The sequence below is a fragment of the Gymnodraco acuticeps genome, unplaced genomic scaffold (assembly GCF_902827175.1).
Source record: "Gymnodraco acuticeps unplaced genomic scaffold, fGymAcu1.1, whole genome shotgun sequence".
NCBI classification, from domain to species: domain Eukaryota; kingdom Metazoa; phylum Chordata; class Actinopteri; order Perciformes; family Bathydraconidae; genus Gymnodraco; species Gymnodraco acuticeps.
The window spans coordinates 5343985-5363109 of NW_022990023.1; the positions used below are offsets into that span (position 1 = coordinate 5343985).

Sequence of the window (19125 nt, forward strand, 5' to 3'; positions counted from 1 at the left end):
AGTTAGTCGTTTTTCTCTCAGTACTGCCTTTTTCTGAACGTGCGTCTCTCTGTAAGGGTTTATGTTGATTTATGTTGTGGGAACTGCTGCAGGAAGGAAAGTGCAGCTGGCAATTTCTGCCCGGAGCAAAACAGGCTACAGGTCTGTGGCGAAAAAGGCACGAAAGAGAAAGAGCGGAGAGAAGATGGCAGAAGAGCAAAGAGGATGAACGTTTTGAAGCAGGGATCAGATGAAAGCATGGGGGAGGAGGGGGAGAGGAGATTTGTCGCGATGAAGGAGGAGTGAAAGTAGACGAGACTGGAAGATGACAAGGGGACGGGAATCTTGTCTCCACGCCTTCTGGGTCTGTCAAGGCAAGTCACACACACTCTTACACCTTTGAATCCACACATGCCCACTCACAGTCCACCATGCCAGAAAAGTGGGTCAGCCTGACACACAAACACACACTTGAATGAAAACTGGACTTGGACCCGCACACACACATTGCATCAGATACGCCAGCTGGACGTGGTTTCATTCAGATCGGCTGTGACAAGAAGAAGTGCAGTCTCCACCTCTTCCTGCTGCCAAGGGCTTCGGAGTGTGTGTTTAATACACCCTCATTGCACTCTTAATCTACTAACCTGTCATTGGATGTTTGTGTACACACCTGCACATACAAACCCACAGAGGACTCACCCTCTCTTCTCTCACACACACTCTCAGAGCAGCAGGTCGCTGGACACAGACTAACTGTCAGCTGCAAACGCACACTCAGTCGCTGTCAAGGGAGGAGGAGGAGGAGGAGGAGGAGGAGGAGGAGGAGGAGGAGGAGGAGGAGGAGGAGGAGGAGGAGGAGGAGGAGGAGGAGGAGGAGGAGGAGGAAAAGAAGAAGTGAAGCTGGAAGCAACAGACAGAAACACACAGATAGAAAGAGACAGAGTTGGACCAACCTCTGAGTGTTTCTCTCTCTGCCTGGCTGACTGTGTGGGAGATTACAAGTGATGCCTCGCACTCTGAGGAGCAACACACAATCAGGACTTTTCTTAGCTTCCTATATATTTTAAACTCTCTGCTTCAATGATGAGGAGGGACCGTCTCTTCTTAGCCGCGACCCTCACTGCCATCTTCTCCGCTGACCTTTACTTTGTCCTGCTGCCAAAGCTAAGGAGCGTGGGTCTGGGGTCCGGAGACTTTTGCCCATGCGGTTCGGACAACTTCACCCTTCCCAGGCACGGAGGTCTCGCCACCCCACAGCTCTCTAACTGGACTCTGTATGGAACCACATCCGAACCCGCCGATGATGGGGGGTCGAAACTTGAGAGGCTCTTCTCCCACCCTCTGTACAACATCAAGACCCCGGTGCTGGGTTCGGAGGAGAGGCTGCTGCAGGCGGAGCAGCTGATGGAGTACTACAGGAGGAAGGTGGCACGCTGGGAAAGGTCAGTTTCTGTTGTCATTTTCTTGATTTTAAAAGGTCACCTATTGTGCAAAATCCACTTCTTCATGTCTCTTCTACATCAACATGTGTCCCCTCTACTTCATGTCTCTTCTACATCAACATGTGTCCCCTCTTCTTCATGTCTCTTCTACATCAACATGTGTCCCCCTCTACTTCATGTCTCTTCTACATCAACATGTGTCCCCTCTACTTCATGTCTCTTCTACATCAACATGTGTCCCCTCTTCTTCATGTCTCTTCTACATCAACATGTGTCCCCTCTTCTTCATGTCTCTTCTACATCAATATGTGTCCCCTCTACTTCATGTCTCTTCTACATCAGCATGTGTCCCCTCTACTTCATGTCTCTTCTACATCAACATGTGTCCCCTCTTCTTCATGTCTCTTCTACATCAATATGTGTCCCCTCTACTTCATGTCTCTTCTACATCAACATGTGTCCCCTCTTCTTCATGTCTCTTCTACATCAACATGTGTCCCCTCTTCTTCATGTCTCTTCTACATCAACATGTGTCCCCTCTTCTTCATGTCTCTTCTACATCAATATGTGTCCCCTCTACTTCATGTCTCTTCTACATCAACATGTGTTCCCTCTTCTTCATGTCTCTTCTACATCAACATGTGTTCCCTCTTCTTCATGTCTCTTCTACATCAACATGTGTCCCCTCTTCTTCATGTCTCTTCTACATCAACATGTGTCCCCTCTTCTTCATGTCTCTTCTACATCAACATGTGTCCCCTCTGTGGAAAGAGATTCTGAAAGCTTCAGGAACAAAGATTGGCTCACTTTTTGTCCTGATCCATTTATATAAAAACCTGTATGAAAATGAGCTGATCAGATTTTGGCCACTTTGTGATGTCATAACGATTTTTTTAGCCAATCACCAACCAAGGTACCCCCCCACCTTATCACCTGAATCTCCTCCTAGAGCACCATTGAGTTCTTTCTAACCAAATGTCTCTCAGAGGGGCGTGGGGAGGGGCTCCTTATTCTCATCTAAAGTAACAGACAGAGAATCAGCACTTTGGAAACAGGGCTGAAACAGAGGGGATTATGGGTAATGCTGCAATGATCTGTTTGGTGTTTGGAGCCAAACACTTCAGAGACATGTTTTGTATATATCTGACACCTATAATATATTGAGTATAACAGGGGACCTTTAACACATATTTAGACATTGCTTATTTAGTTCACAGTGCATGATGTGCACACGGCTTGTGTTACTCAACTGTATTGTGAAAGAGGAGTTCATTCAGGCTGACAGATATCACTCTGGGACGCGTTGGGGCTTGACTGTGGTCGAGGGGCCGGGTCACCGACATCACGGCCAAACCCACTGCAGATACACGGAGTCATGGGAGGGCCGTAAGAAAGTATGAAAGAGTATGAGCAGATACATTTTGAAGCCAGTATAATAGTAAAGTAAACATGTTTTTGGGAAGCATAAAGAGAAAAAACTAGGTCAACAAATATGTAGATATAAATAAATAAAATAAATAAATATGGAAACATAAAATAATACAATCATAGCAGATCAAAGTGAACAAAAAGTCAAATTATTATAATTAATAATGTAATAATAATAAAATACAATAATCTATTTATTGAAATGTTTGAGATATTCTTGAAATATATTTTAATTGCAACTTTTTTCATCGGATTATTTCTCCTTCTCTTCCCCCTGTTGCTTCTGCTTTTTATAAAAAGGTCCAAGCTGTCAACCAACTAGCTCTACACATTTAATTATTCCTCTTTAAATTGTCACATTTATCTTCTTTTAAAGAAGTCTTATTTTTATTGGCATCTGACTCCACAAACACACATCCAGGCAAATAAACACACTTTTGCATGTGTTCGTGATAACAGCTGTGCACCCACAGATACACATCAGGATGTGCAGACAACTCTGTACGTCATAAAAGTCCAATGTCGAGCTGGTGGCAGAAAACGCTCACAAACATGTCATCCTGAAGGCTGGCGTCTGGCACGCTCTCTTTAAGGTAAACAAGGATTTAAAAACGACTAAATCCCGTCTTAATCTGTGGGAGCCGGAGCTGTCTTTGGCTTGTGAGGCTGTCTGTCTACCAAGACACCGCGCACTCCCTCAGAGATACACAGAGTTTGGGCTCTCACGATGGAAAATGAGAAGAAATATGAGCAATGATCGTCTCTCTGCTGCTTCTCTTTACAAATGTGCACAAAACAACGCCAAAAGGCTTGTTTTAAGACTTGCAATCTCTTGCAACAGCATCTCATCAAACACACTCAGGAGAGCTTTTCCATTGCTTAAATGAACTGTGAAAACCGCTTTTCATGGCATGCATAAGAGGAAACAAGCTAAAAATATGTTTCCTGCTAAACCGGAGTGGCTGGCACATATGCAAGAAGTTACCCTTTATAACACTTTCCACTTCCTCTTTAGTATCTTGTGAGTGACTCCACACTCTTTGCTCTATTATCTCGGCACATGCAGCGTGTGCTGAAGTTTGTTTTGGTTTGGAGATGACTGTCCCACTCAATGTGGTCAGCTCTGGCAAAGTGGTGCCGCTCTCCCCACAAACCTATTTGTTTTGGTCTTAGATTATTGTTGCTCAGGATTTAAGTATAGCAGAGAGAAGAGGAGGCTTTCAAAATGTTTACAGCGGCTGTTAAAAAAATAGAGAGCTCATAAGACAACTAATAAAATGTGATATGTGAATGCAGCTTTAGGGACAAATGAAAGTTATAGAGTTCATAATAACTTCATTAAACATTGCTGTGTTTTCATATTCTCTTTCATTTCACATTCTTGTAAGAGCTGCTGGAAAACCTGTTGGATGCACTTTGCCTTGGGTTTCTGGCACCCTTACCACTCAGACTCTGGTCTTTCCAAATTGTTGTAAGAAGAGATTCCTAAGCACTGGGGTTACTTTTCAAAGCGTGGAAATGTAGTTTAAGCAAGAACCCGTTTTTAGTCATTGTTTTGAAAGGCATGTAAAAACATGCCTTTCAAAACCCTCTGCAACAACAAAATAGATGAACACACATTTCTCTAACTCAGTGGTTCTCAAAGTGGGGGGCGCGCCCCCCAGGAGGGCGCAGAGGCATGAGACCAGGAGGAAAAATGGTTATTAAAAAAAAAAAAAAAGATTAATAAAAAAAAAAAATCATATTTTGAAAATAATATGATACAATACTATTACGTCCGGGTCTCTGTGTTTCATTCAAGCTCGGCTCTGTGTGTATGTGGAACGAGCCATTTTGTGTGTGTGTGCGAGAGAGAGAGAGAGAGAGAGAGAGAGAGAGAGAGAGAGAGAGAGAGAGGAGAGGAAGAGGAGAGAGAGCGAGAGAGAGAGAGAGAGAGAGGGAGAGAGAGAGAGAGAGAGAGAGAGAGAGAGAGAGAGAGAGAGAGAGCGAGAGAGAGAGAGAGAGAGCACCGGTACCGGAGATCGTTGATGTTAGCTTCTGGTGCTAGCGGGCTACGCTAACGGATATAAGGAGTTTTTTCAACAACAAGGTGGAGGAGAGTGTTCTCAGTGTTATCTCAGTGGGTCTCAAACGTTTTGGTCACCATTAATGTAAACAATTATTTCCGAGGCACACGTTTATATAATCATTATAGTTATAAAAAAATAAGAGAATAAATTAAAAACAGGTATGAAATACTATATGACATTAAACAATTAATAAAGTTTAAAAGGGGAGTGATTTGTAAAATATCCATAAAGAAAAAGTAAATCTGTTTACAGTTCTGTGTTGAGAGATGTATCCATACTGTAGATCTCTTCATTTTGCTCTCAAAGTGCACCAGATTGATGCTTTTAACTTCAATATTTAAAAATCTTCCCGGGGGAGCTTGCCCCCGGACCCCCCTATGTGAGGTCTACACACCACCTATACAAAATAGCACTTGACCCCTGCTTACACCTATATGCTGTGAGCTGATTATCGAGCCTTCATTGTAACAGTCACACTGTGTATTTGCGTGGGGAGTGTTGCAGTAGAACATTCCACTGTAGCGCCCGGTACATTAATGGGAAACGCTAAATGTTTGAGCACCCTCTATGAAACGTCAAGCTACCCAACAGTACCCCCAAAATAAATCTCTGGCGCCGCCACTGAGCCTGACTATTTGTGTTGGGGGGGGCCTGACTTTTTTTTTTCTCCAAAGGGGGGGCCTAACCACTGCTCTAACTGATCTGTTAAAGGGACATTTCCCCCCCAAAATGCAAACTTACCCGTAGTGCTATTTGTCAATCTATATTGTTTTGGTGTGAGTTTTCGAGTGTTGGAAATAAGAATGTCTGCCTTTACTCCAACGTAATTTAAAGTGGACCTATCATGCTATTTTTAGGCAATAGCATAGGTCTCAGATATATTACAAATATATAAAAAAACATGTCTATGAAGTGCTTTGCTCAAAATATCAAACAGATCACCCATTCTAGCCATGCCTCATATCCCTCTATTTCACTTCCTGTTTCAAAAGTGCTGATTTTGGGTATAAAGCTTTAAAAAAAAAATTGATATCAAAATATTTTTATTTTATTTTCTGACGCTGCGTGAGTTCCCCGACACACCGGAGACACATATATGTATAGAAGACATCAAAAAGTGCATTTTGCATAATAGATCCCCTTTAAATACTTGGCACACAAAAAGTACAAAACATATATTTTTTTAAAACTCAGCAATATCTCATTCCAGATAGATCGAATAAATCTAGTTTTGAACAGTTTCACGCAAGACCTATTCTCTTGCTATTGCACCAAGAGTGGTTAGTGCCTACTTAATGGGTCTAGTTTGGTTGAAGTAAAATAGTTCCCTCATCAAATGCTAAACACAAGGTCTGTGAACTATCTTCTTTACTCTTTCAAAATGTGTATTTGGCACACAACAAATCAAGTGCATGTAGTTCCATTATATTGACAGCTCATCTTTCTCACCCAGACAATCTAAAAAATATAAATAGCACTAATAATAATAATAATAATAATAATAATACATGACACTTATATAGCGCTTTTCTAAAATGAAAATATGGGGGGGGGGGGGGGTGGTCAGAGTTTGAATGCAGTGTTGAACAGGTGGGTTTTGAGGGATTTTGTTAATGCTTTACTAAGACATAAAACATGTATTTTTGTAAACTGCCCATTAAAGGCTGTAACATCACATGAATTAATGTCCTACAGTTAACGTCCGCTCCTTCTCTTACTCCTCAGACATATGCATCTCTACAGCGAGGCAGCGGCTTTGTCAAACATCACACTGACTGAACATGAAGTGACCTTTGACCCTGAAGCCAGCTGGCTGAAGTTCCACTCAGGAATAAGCAGCTACGCTCTGTACTCCCGCAACGACCCCGCTATCCCCAAACTGCTCAAAGACATGCAGAGGATGTCGGTCATTAGCGCAGGTGAGCGATGGATAGACGGATACATTACTATAAAACATCTGTAAGTCTGGGGGAAATGAATGGTGATTGCTTCAAGTTATTGGGAGCCACCATTAGGTGTTGGGCCATAAAGTAGCCTAATATTGCACTTTTCTGACTTAGTGGATGCTAGATTAAAGAAGCTGTTGGAGATGCTAATATTCTGGCTCTGTGTCAAATTCCATGCTGCGATAAATGATTGTTGTTAAAGTGTAACTATTGTACTTCTCAATTACGAGCTGACAGACTTTGACTTCTTACAGATTACACTCAAGATGAGAAGGCCCTAAAAGGAGCGTGTGATTGTACCCAAGGTATGTTTTTTTTTTTTGTATCTTCTTTGTGTTCGATTTCTGACTAGCCTCTTTGTTTGTGTCTCTTTGTTTCTCTCTCTGTGCTTGGCGGTACCGTCAGACACACTGCGCTTTGTGATAGCAAGGATTCGTTTGGCATCGAAATCCAGATTTGTCTGGTCTGTGTAAGACACTTGCTCCGGGGCGAAAAAGCAGGCGTTCGGTTGTGTTCAAAGGCAGCGCTCTTAATTACAGCAAATGTTTGATGTCGGTGCGCTCAGAGGGAAGCCGATGTTTCCAGGCGTCAACCTAAACACCAGCCGCTACCTACGCTTTCTTCTTCTACTGTACCTCTCAGCAGCAGACAAGCCAAAGCAGCAGATAGAATAATGGATGGTTAATGGATAAGGTTAACTTACACATCCACTTTGAATAGATGTGAGCAAAAACACTGGCAGATATGGTGGATTGAGTGGTACTGCTGGCTAGAGCTGTTGGCTAAGTATAGGTGATAATTAAGGCTTTCGGATAACAGGTACAAATGGATGTGTAATGGATGGGGGCTATTGGGCGTGGGCCTTGGATCAAAACGCAGGCCACCTACAAATATCACTCAGAGACACATAACAACTAAGTAGAGATGTAGAAGGACCATAAGGAGACACAAAATGAGTGAAAAGAATCACAAAATGACCAAGAACACACAAAAGTGCCTTGAAAAGACACAACATGAGCCAGAAAAAGGCCAAAGAAGAACTTCAAAACCACCAGAAGAGACACAAAACAACAACACAAATAGATGTTTTGCTTATATGTAGGAGTGGACGATATATCCATAAAGCTATACTATACTTTTTATGTGGAAATGTAAAAATTCTGCTCTAGCTTTTTGATATACAGACCATAACATATTTTATGTATACAGTTTGCTGCTTTCTGCCCTGTCTGGGTCTCGCCAACAGTGGAGCGGCTGACCCCAGAAACATTGTTTACTGCCAAAGAGAAACTCAACAAAACAATCCGTCTGCTTAAATTTTGTGTGTGTGTGTGTGTGTGTGTGTGTGTGTGTGTGTGTGTGTTGTGTGGGGGGGGGGGGGGTGGGGTATGTGTGGTCTAGCATTACTATACTTGTGGGGACCTAAATCTGTTTACATAGTCACGTGTGGGGACTGGCTTCCCTTATGGGGACAAATTGGAGGTCCCCATGAGGGGAATCATTAATTTTAGGGTGAGACTTGGTAAGGTTAAGGGTTAGGGTTAGGGTTAGGCGTGTGTTGGTTATGGTTAAGGTTAGGATAAGTCTCCAGGAAATGCATGTAAGTCAATGTAATGTCCCCTGAAGTGATGTATACATGGTATGTGTGTGTGTGTGTGTGTGTGTGTGTGTGTGTGTGTGTGTGTGTATGTGTGTGTGTGTGTGTGTGTGTGTGTGTGTGTGTGTGTGTGTGTGTGTGTGTGTGTGTGTGTGTGTGTGGTAGGTCTGGCCTACTGCTGTGACATAATATACAGCCATACATAGAGAGGGAGCACAAGCTGTGTGACCAACCCCCAATTACTTTATCACAAGGAACTGGCAGATCTTGAAAGTGTTCCAGTTCAAAATGGCCTCTGGGGAATTCAGTTCAAAACCAAACACTGACTCTGATGCTCAGTGTTTACTTTTGTCAAGCTATCATTTAAGTTTCTACATAAAGTCAATGTTGTCTCTCTTCCTGCCGCTCTACTGTAGTTGTGAAGCCCAGCGGACATCACCTGAAACTGGCTCTGAAGATGCAAAACTTTGGAAAAGCCATGTTCAAACCAATGAGGTGAGTCCCTGAGGCACTGCTCAATACACACATGTGCACTAATGCATGCATGCTCACACTTTCATTTTTTTTAAAGCCATAAAAACACCAAATACAGAAACACAATAAAAAGGTGGACAATTCAGTCAGAAAAGTTGTGATAAGCCAACATTTTAAACCTGAAACATCATGTTAATAATAAACCTTTGATAATATTGTGTAAATAAAGCCAACGTCTAATAATTAATTTTACCTGTGTTAATTATACTAACTGACATCTTGCGTGTCTGTGTATTGTGTGTGTGTGTGTGTGTGTGTGTGTGTGTATGTGTGTGTGTGTGTGTGTGTGTGTGTGTGTGTGTGTGTGTGTGTGTGTGTGTGTGTGTGTGTGTCAGGCAGCAGAGAGACGAGGAGACTCCAGAAGACTTCTTCTACTTTGTTGATCTCCAGAGACACAACGCAGAGATCGCTGCCTTTCACCTGGACAGGTGCAGTGACGTCACTCGTAACTCTCATTTACCACTTAATTGTTTTTCCTGTTTTACTACCATCTCTGTGTTTTAATTGGTCTCTCAGTTTATTTATGTGGCATTGACGCCTGGGGGTAATTTCAGATTGTGTTTCACATCTGTCATTTTATTGGCCCTGGTTCTGGCTCTGGTGCCCGCTGAAGTGCAGCAAATGTTTTTGTTTGGGCCTTTTCATTTTAATGGCACGATACGTGACGCAAATTTAAAACCAAATAACAGATTGGAAACAAGCAAGTCAAAATGAGTTATTAATGGCTTCCAGCAGTATAACATACCAAAGTTTAAAACTAGGATTACGGAGAAACACATGTCAGCATTCATACATCAACATGTGAATTCATACTAGCAGCATTGCTCTAAGGATGGAAATGCCTAGTGACATATTTAATTAAGTATTGGATGGATTGCTATGACATTTGGCCATCATAAGGTCACTACTACATTTCAGTGGCCAAATAACTACTACGCTGATGACATTCACATCAACCCCAGCTATACTTTGTGTTTAGTGCCAATCAGCTAATGTCAGGGTGCTAATACACTATGATAGGGAACATGGTCACCATTGTACCTGCCATGCATACACATGATAGCATTGTCATCCCTAGCATATGTAAGCAGGCTGACACTGTGTCTATTGTCGGTACTGCTCACAGGGCTTTGAGATATATCTATAAGTCACTGTAATTCCGCTAAGTATTTTTAGAGGAATTAGATGTGTAATCTTAAACGAGTGGTCCTTTATGGTCTTCAACAAGTTATATATATCAAAATAACATCTCCTTCTGCCATGAAATAAACCACCCACTTTAAGTAAAGATTGCAAGACGTTTGCCCAACCCAGTGTTTCCTAACTAGCTGATCAGTTTAAACCACACGCTCCAAACTCCAGAAAACACACGCATCGTTTTGTAATTGCACATTAGCTGAGGGGAGGTGATTCACTCTGAACACAGTCATCTGAGTCAGACAGTATCATTAAGGAGCCACACACAATGATAAGTCATCGCTTCAACCAAAAAAGAGTTGCCACGTCAACACTTTCATAATTACCTTGTATATCTGCTCTATTAGTCTTTAAATATTATATTTGAAGTTTCTGACATCAAACACTACACATTTCTTTGCCCTTTCCTATTTGTAATCTAAGGCGGAGTGTTTTTAATCCGAGGCAGTGCGTGGTCTCTCTCTGTTGTGTCTGCGTTTGCTGCCAAACCTTTAAAATCATCGCCAGAAATCAGCAGTAGGGGAATGCTGAGGATCTGAGAAACATCCATTGAGCTACTCTGATTGTTGTTTGATTACTGTTTGCGACATGACTGAAATAGGGCCCTCGGGGGAGGTATAAGCTCTTGATAGTGTGTATGAACACAGCCAGCTAAATTATACAGCGTAGAGACTGTCAGTGGAGTTCATTCATTGATAAGAATCAGTCAAAATAAACCGCAGGCTGCTGTGAAACGAGGTGAGGAGATAGAGATAAGGATAGTATTCTCCTGACATGACTAACCAGGAACCCCCTTATTAAAGGTCCCCTACTATACTGTGTGTCATCAATATATTATAGAACTCAGATATATACAAACATGTCTCTGAAGTGTTTGGCTGGAAACACCAAACAGATAATTGTAGCATTACCCATAATCCCCTCTGTTTCAAAAGTGCTGATTCTCTGTCTGTTACTTTAGATGAAAATAAGGAGCCCCTCCCCACGCCCCTCTGAGAGACATTTGGTTAGAAAGAACACTATAGGTGGCGAAGTCCATAGGGACTTGGCTTGGCAACTGGAAGGTCACCAGTTCAAGTCCTGGAAAGACCAAGGCACCGTTCCCTAAACTGCAGTACATAATGGCAGCCCACTGCTCCTAACACTAGGATGGGTCAAATGCAGAGAAACCGTTTCGGGGGGTACCTTGGTTGCTGATTGGCTAATGGTTACACAAGCCAAAAAAATCGTTATGACATCATAAAGTGGCCAAAATCGAATCAGCTCATTCTCAGACAGGTTTTTATAGAAATAGATCAGGACAAAAAGTGAGAGAATCTTTTTTCCTGAAACTTTCAGAATGTCTTTACAGAGAGGGGACACGTGTTGATGTAGAAGAGACATGAAGAAGAGGGGACACGTGTTGATGTAGAAGAGACATGAAGAAGAGGGGACACATGTTGATGTAGAAGAGGGGACACATGTTGATGTAGAAGAGACATGAAGAAGAGGGGACACGTGTTGATGTAGAAGAGACATGAAGAAGAGGGGACACATGTTGATGTAGAAGAGACATGAAGAAGAGGGGACACGTGTTGATGTAGAAGAGACATGAAGAAGAGGGGACAGTGTTTGATGTAGAAGAGACATGAAGAGAGGGGACACATGTTGATGTAGAAGAGACATGAAGAAGAGGGGACACGTGTTGATTGTAGAAGAGACATGAAGAAGAGGGGACACATGTTGATGTAGAAGAGACATGAAGAAGAGGGGACACGTGTTGATGTAGAAGAGACATGAAGAAGAGGGGACACGTGTTGATGTAGAAGAGACATGAAGAAGAGGGGACACATGTTGATGTAGAAGAGACATGAAGAAGAGGGGACACGTGTTGATGTAGAAGAGACATGAAGAAGAGGGGACACGTGTTGATGTAGAAGAGACATGAAAAAGTGGATTTTGCATAATAGTTGACCTTTAAGTAATTCTCATTCAATTATTTTTCAGGATCCTGGACTTCCGGAGGGTCCCGCCGGTAGCTGGCAGGCTGGTGAACGTCTCAGGAGAAGTTCTGCTAGTTACTCACAACGATGACCTGCGAGCTGTGTTCTTCACTTCACCTGGTAAAGAACCAGCAGGTCTTTTTAAAAGGAATAGTTTGACATTTTGGGTAATACGCCAATTCATTTTTATTGCCAAGAATAAGATGAGAAGATTGATACCACTCTCATGTCTGTACACAAGTATGAAGCTAACAGCTTAGCATACAGACTGGAACAAGTTGTAGTCTTACAGGGCATTCAAAATGCAACTAACCATGATTTGAACAAACAATATATAATATGTTACTTAGTGAGCTTTAGAGGTGATAGATTAGACCTTAGACAGATTCACGCTAGCTGCTTTCTGTTGCTTCTTGTTTGAATTTAAGTCGATAAGGCCGCTATACTGAAGGTCAGTCACACTACTAACCTCTCTAATAATAATAATAATAGATCTCGAAAAACACATGTGAGACAATGCAAAAAGTTTATCTTGATAAATATTTCGTGCCACTTTCCTTTCACTTTAAATGTGTATGCCAAAACATTAAAAACGTAAAGTGTTTTTATTTTTGGCAAGGGTTACACTTTATTAAGACCATTTTCAGCAACCATTGCTACACTCAATATCATGCTAAAATATGTGTGTTTTTCTTAGGAAAAATGTTGTTTCTACAGTGTGTCCCTATATATTTTATAAACCTAAGACTGTTTCTTTGTTCTGGTTTAATGTTCTTTAGTTAGAGGGAAAGCCAAGCAGATCAAACAGCATGTAATTTTAAGTGAACATGAAGCTCATTTTGTATTCCACCCTTTCATTCTGCTCTCTAAACAGCCAACAACACGTGTTTCTTTGCCAAGTGCCTGTACGTCTGTAAGACAGAGTACGCAGTGTGTGGAGGACCAGACCTGCTGGAGGGGTCCCTGTCGGCGTACCTGCCCAGCCTCAGCAACGCGCCCCGCATCTCCATCCCCAACCCCTGGACTCGCTCCTACACCTTCAGCGGACGAGAAGAGTAAGAGCCAGTACAAGTTTTTGTCAACAGCTTTCAAATCAAAACTGCTCCACCTGTTAAAAATCTGCTCAAAGATTGTTGGTCAACCCTGTCAGAGACGTTATGACTCAGCCTAACAACCTAGTGAGGCTGTCCAACAACATCATCTGGGTCCCAAACCATGTTCTGAACAGCGAATATGAACTGCTACCATCTGATCAGAGATACAGGGTCCCACGATTCAATAAAGTCAGACTGAAGCATCCTTTGTGCTCCAGTCAATCCTCACAGTCAAAACAGAGCTGATCCCAGATCAAATGCACGCTAAAGGCTCTTTGAGCAGCATGTTTTCTCTGAGTGATTGTGGTGTTATGTTAAAAATTTGTTGTTTGTTTTTCATGTATTGTGTCTTGATATTTGTCTGTTGATGTTACACATGGAGCTTCTGTGATGCAAGTAAAATGTCAGACTTGATCTGACCATTAAAGTATTATCGTATCGTAGCTAGAACTCTGTATACCGGAGATTTGACTTCCTATGATATACATACATGAAGTAAGGTTATTGTTGAAAATATGTTCCCCACATGTTTTAGTTAAAACAGCATGATGGGAATTTACCGTCTCTTACTGGCAGTACTTCATTGCGGCTGGAACAGTGGGTGGCCTCCAGTAACATTGTAAAGTCTAGTATTTTTTGAATAAAACAACAATAATAATACATTAAAATGTATACAGCGCTTTTAAGTACTCAAAGTCGCTTTACAAAAGTACAATTTAAACACCAAACAAAGATGAGATTAAAGGTGGGGTAGGTAATTTTGGAGAAACCAGCTCGAGTGCGCTAGAATTTGAAAATACACAACCGGAACGAATCTGCCACTTCCTTACAGAGCCCCTCCTCCAACACACACGAACGCGCACATGACCAATCAGGGCACGAGATAAGTTTGTGCACAGGTGGGAGGCTGACAGGCAGGTAGGCCATCCAGTTACTTTAGCCGGGCCGGCTCAGATCATTGGTCGTGCTTTTTACAGCGCCGCGGCTTCCACAGATGACATTTTTGTATGGATTTTTTATCAAAGCACTTCAGATATTCATTGCTATCGGGATGTTAAGAGCATTCCATGGAATATAACAAAAAGTGTATCTCGAGCCGGTTTCTCAAACTTACCTACCCCACCTTTAAGTAAATTAGATTCAAATACAGAACATAAATCATTGTGAAGTGGGGGAGTACAAAAACAAAAGACTAGATTTTCCAGAAATGTTTTTATGTTCATCTCTTTGGTTTTAGACTTTCGTAATTAGGGTTAGAAGAGTGCTTCGTCTATTTTACTGTTTCTTTCTTTTCTACACCATCCTCTATTTCAATGGTTCCCAACCTGGAGGGCGCGCCCCCCTTGGGGCACCAAAGATCGCAGGGGGGGGGGCGCCAGGCCTCAGATGATTTGAGGCCAAATATCATATTTAGACTTTTTTTTTTTTTTACATATAATTGTAACTCAATACATGATTGTCACTAAAAGCCTTGTCTCTTCATTACAATACAATATACAAAATAATTGATTAATTCATTTGAATACAAATTCAAGTTAGTAGCTATTAAAGGCATAAAAAGACAGAAATGTATAATTCTTTCTTTAATATAAATGTTTCTTCTGCCCGTTAAGTGTCCAATCCGGGCTTTTCTGGATAAGCGCATTTTTAAAACATAGCCATTGTCCATGCCGGTTTCAGTTGGATTATTTGTCACAGTTGCTCCGATCAGATCGGTCTCCTCCATTTTGTAGATTATTTACGACTTTTGAATCCACATAAACACATCGGCAAAATCCGGCTTACTTTGAGCATGTGTTTTAAACAGTTTAATCCCTTTGTGAATTGTTTCCACTTGCGGCGTCCTTTAATTTCTTCATACAGCGGGAATCCAAATGAATGAATCCTGAGTCCAATAAGCATCAAAGTCACTCCAATAGTGCTCCTCAAAATACTTCACATTCATCCAGTTTGTGACAGTAGTTGTAGCATTTTTGAGACTTTTAAACTTTAATTACCGCTGTTGCGCCCCCCCCGTGAGTCTGTGTGTGTGGGAGGGGGGGGCGGCCCTTCCAACAGGAGTCATTTGGGGGGGGCTCTTGGGAAAAAAGGTTGGGAACCACTGCTCTATTTGACTAACCTTTGAGGTTAACAATAAGCTGACTCATCCTGTGTTGTGCCATACATCTCATCATTAAATAATTATAAGAATGACTCCAAATCTAAAAATAACTCAGGGAAATTGCAGACGCAGTTTTCTGAAATTGTTCCAAACATCTAGACAAAAACATTCAAATGCAGTAAACAGTTCCTGAATCAGAATTTTTGAAAACAAATATTATTGTCTGTTCTTTTTTAGGTGGGAAGTGAATCCTTTCTACTGTGACACAGTGAAACAACAGTATCCATATAACTCAGGAAACAGGCTCCTCAACATCATCGACATGTCCATCTTCGACTTCCTCACAAGTATTTAATCCACTTTATCTACTTTTCACTTTGGCACTCAAGCTTTAACTGTCTCTTACTTTACTGTGTTTTAACTTTGCTACAGGCAACATGGACAGACACCATTATGAGATTTTTACTAAATTTGGGGACGATGGGTTCCTTCTCCACTTGGACAATGCACGAGGGTGAGACTAAAACCTGACAGATAATTTAATGATTGTAAAATGATCCGTTGTGGTTTCATTATCTTAATCACATCTTGTGCTCAGGTTTGGGAAACACTCTCAAGATGAGATGTCCATCCTGGCTCCACTATCGCAGTGCTGCGTGTAAGTGAAATAATGTGAAGTGATGGTCATTAATAGCACCAGTGTCCGTTAACTGAACTGCATCCTGTTGGGCTCCGAGCAATGGTCACAACAGTGGCGTTTTATTACACTAGTGGTTCATATTTAGAATAACATTACCAAATTAGTTTGTAAAGTTACAAAGCAACCAAGGCTTGCTTACCTTAGCCATGTACCTTTACACAATTGTTGTTGGTTAAAATCAACACCACTTGTCATAACCCTAACCGCAAGCTAACCAATATACAAGCCTTATCAGTCCAAAGTGTTTGCTTAATAAGCCTATCGACTAAAGACTGTATTTTGCTATGTTGATCTGAAAAACAGGATGTCCTTGGGAAAGTGCATACACTATATATTCTTTGTATTTCTCTGACAAAAGCGCCTTAAGTCTACAGGCTGTTATATAGAACAGAGAAAGTCTGGAAAGGTCTCATTTGTTAATTTATGTTAGAATCCGTCCAATTGCAAAACAAAGCGATTAATACATTTGAATTGTTACATAGAGTAATTTTTTAATTTTTCTACTTTTAATAACTTCTACTTATGTGCAATGCCTTGTCTTTTATGCTGCTGCAACGCAAACATTTCCCAAATCGGGACCAATAAAGTACATTTTATCTTATCTTATCTTCAAAGACGTTTTGGAAGGAAAATGAGTTTTGCTTTTCTCTCCTCAGGATAAAGCGCTCCACTCTGGTGCGTCTGCAGCTCCTGGCCCGACCAGAGTTCAGACTGAGCGACGTGATGAGGGAGTCTCTGAAGGGAGACTCTCTACAGCCCGTCCTAACGGAGCCTCACCTCTCAGCGCTGGACCGCCGGCTACAGAAGGTCCTCCGAGCGGTGCAGCGCTGCGTCAGGAGGCTGGGCGAGGAGGACGTGATCACCAAGGACTTTGTCAAATCCACAGCGACACCTCAGATCAACACAGAGATGAAGAAGGACAGGTAGCACAGGACGAAATGATCCTCTTCATAGCTGTTTCTGTGCAGAAGACTTCATGATGAAGCGAAGTACGCAAAACAAGGCTCAGATGGTTTCGATTTAAGGAACAAGCCATAAATGGAAGACGGGTTCAAATCTTCTGAGCTTATCAGAGAAGGATCTCGTTGAGGAGGTTCAGAGCGTGAATCACTGCAGGCCTCAAATTCCTATCACAGAGGGAGTTGTGCATTTTATTTCCTTTTGTATCTTTAATGGTCATAAATTCCCCCAAGGGTGCATTTTATGACTCACTTTTTGTTATGTCCACGAACACAACATCAGGTACATCAAGATTGAAATCCTGATGGCTATGGGATCAAGCATGGCGGTTTTAAAAGGGTTTCAATGAAGATATGTTTAGCCCTTAAGCTTTTGAGTGTCTGTATTTTGACTACACCGTTTATTTAACACTTATTATAAGAGGTTGAGCTTTAGGAAGAAAAAACTTGCACCCTTGCCAACATGTATGCCAAATGCATTGAACATATAATATTAAAAAGCCCAAAAGTGCACCCTTAAAAACCAATGTTAAAAACCAAAAAGAAGCATCAGGGAATGGAGTTTATTTATTAAATAAATTAAGCTAAAGCATGATTATTCTACCATGCAGCAAATTCAGCAGTGGAGCTACTATTAATAAAAGAGAGCTACGATGCACTGGATCAGTTGTTTGCCAAATTAATGCTGGTGAATATTGTTGGTATAGAGAGGAATGTGTGGGTGTCTTTGTGTTGTTCTAATTTTAAAATAAAGTTATTTTGAAGAGAAAGGATCACCTGTAAGTTACAGTGTGTCTGTAGATGTATGTGTGTGAGAAAAGTGCTTCCGTTAAAACAGTCATTTAGTTTCCTCCACCCCATTTTCCAGACTTGTAAATCCTTCTGTCTCATCAGAGGGTTTAAACAGCTTTAACACGTCACTGTCAACTAAAACAGGCTGAGACACAGTAATGACTAACCTTAAGTAAATGTGAAATATGTGTCATATATATATCAAGATAGAAAATCCTGAACTAAGCCAACATTTTCTTATTATGAATATGAGAATGTGTTGTCATCTGTAACCAATTTTGAGCTTTAGCCTTCATTATTTTATGTGTTCCTATCCGACAGACTTGATATGATCCAGGTATGTGTGTGATGTAAAACAAGATGAACAACCACAACTATTTTTAAGAGATCTTAACGTTTGGAAAAATGCCAAATAAAGTCAGACATCAGCTTAAAAAGGCAGGCAGTAAGGCTGATAAGTCGAGATCGTAAAAAGTGCTCTCTACCACAGGTAAATACCTTTAAACCACAGTGTATCTTCACTGAAATCTAGCAACAGGAATTCACATTTGAAACCCCAGTTGAAAATGTAGAATGACAGATTCAAAAGTGAAAAGGCAAATTTAGCCAAACTTTTCCAACTCCAAAAACTAATAGCAATAATGTCAAAGCTGCAGATGTTGGTAGTTTCCCAAGAGCCAAGGACAATTGGCAATAATTACATTTATAAATGTTTCTCATTATTTGAAAATATACTATGTGGAAAAAAATCTAAGTTGTCTAAAGTGATCAAAATCCTCTTTAAAGAAAATGTGATTATTAACGAGACGAAGAATGTTGAGAAATAATGAGAAAACGGAAGAAAGGTTAACATTTAACATGTGGGTATGAGTCATAGACTGTATCTATAAAAGTATGTATTAAGTGACCTTTTCTACTATGTTTTGGTGCAGGAATAAATAAAAAATGGTCCTGCTGTTTTCTAAACATTAAGCAGTGGCATGTCTCCCCCCGGTGGACATATCACATGTTGCATCTCTTTTCAGAGCCAATGTACCCAACATAACCCTTATTATTAAGATTGACTTTACAATACATTATTTAGACAGCAGAAGTTAAAACCCATTTAATGGAAACACTTTACTGGAAGCATCTTGAACTACAACCATATTAACGTGTTAGTCAACTTGTCAGAGAGCGAGAGTTAGCATTAGCATAGGTAAAGTTTTTACAACAAACATGAAGTGTGCCGTTTTAGGTAAATTATTCAAAGCAAACAAGGTAGAGTTAGCTTTTTTTGGATGTAAACTATACCCTTGTGCT

At 41.1% G+C, this 19125-nt stretch overlaps 1 protein-coding gene across 1 annotated transcript; it reads left to right on the forward strand.

The window, feature by feature from the left end:
* Positions 1 to 870: 870 nt before the first annotated feature.
* fam20a (FAM20A golgi associated secretory pathway pseudokinase) lies at positions 871 to 18796 on the forward strand. The gene is made up of 11 exons (XM_034214407.1): positions 871 to 1424; positions 6647 to 6840; positions 7122 to 7172; positions 8881 to 8959; positions 9334 to 9426; positions 12182 to 12297; positions 13052 to 13232; positions 15610 to 15719; positions 15805 to 15886; positions 15971 to 16030; positions 16729 to 18796. The coding sequence occupies exons 1-11, from the start codon at positions 1063 to 1065 to the stop codon at positions 16997 to 16999; spliced, it is 1599 nt and encodes a 532-aa protein (XP_034070298.1). The 5' UTR covers positions 871 to 1062; the 3' UTR covers positions 17000 to 18796.
* Positions 18797 to 19125: the final 329 nt, after the last annotated feature.

Coding starts and splice junctions, on each gene's coding strand:
- fam20a (XM_034214407.1), top strand. CDS start 1,063: ATGATGAGGAGGGACCGTCTCTTCTTAGCCGCGACCCTCACTGCCATC. Junction 1,425..6,646: donor AAGGTGGCACGCTGGGAAAG/GTCAGTTTCTGT, acceptor CTTACTCCTCAG/ACATATGCATCTCTACAGCG. Junction 9,427..12,181: donor GCTGCCTTTCACCTGGACAG/GTGCAGTGACGT, acceptor ATTATTTTTCAG/GATCCTGGACTTCCGGAGGG.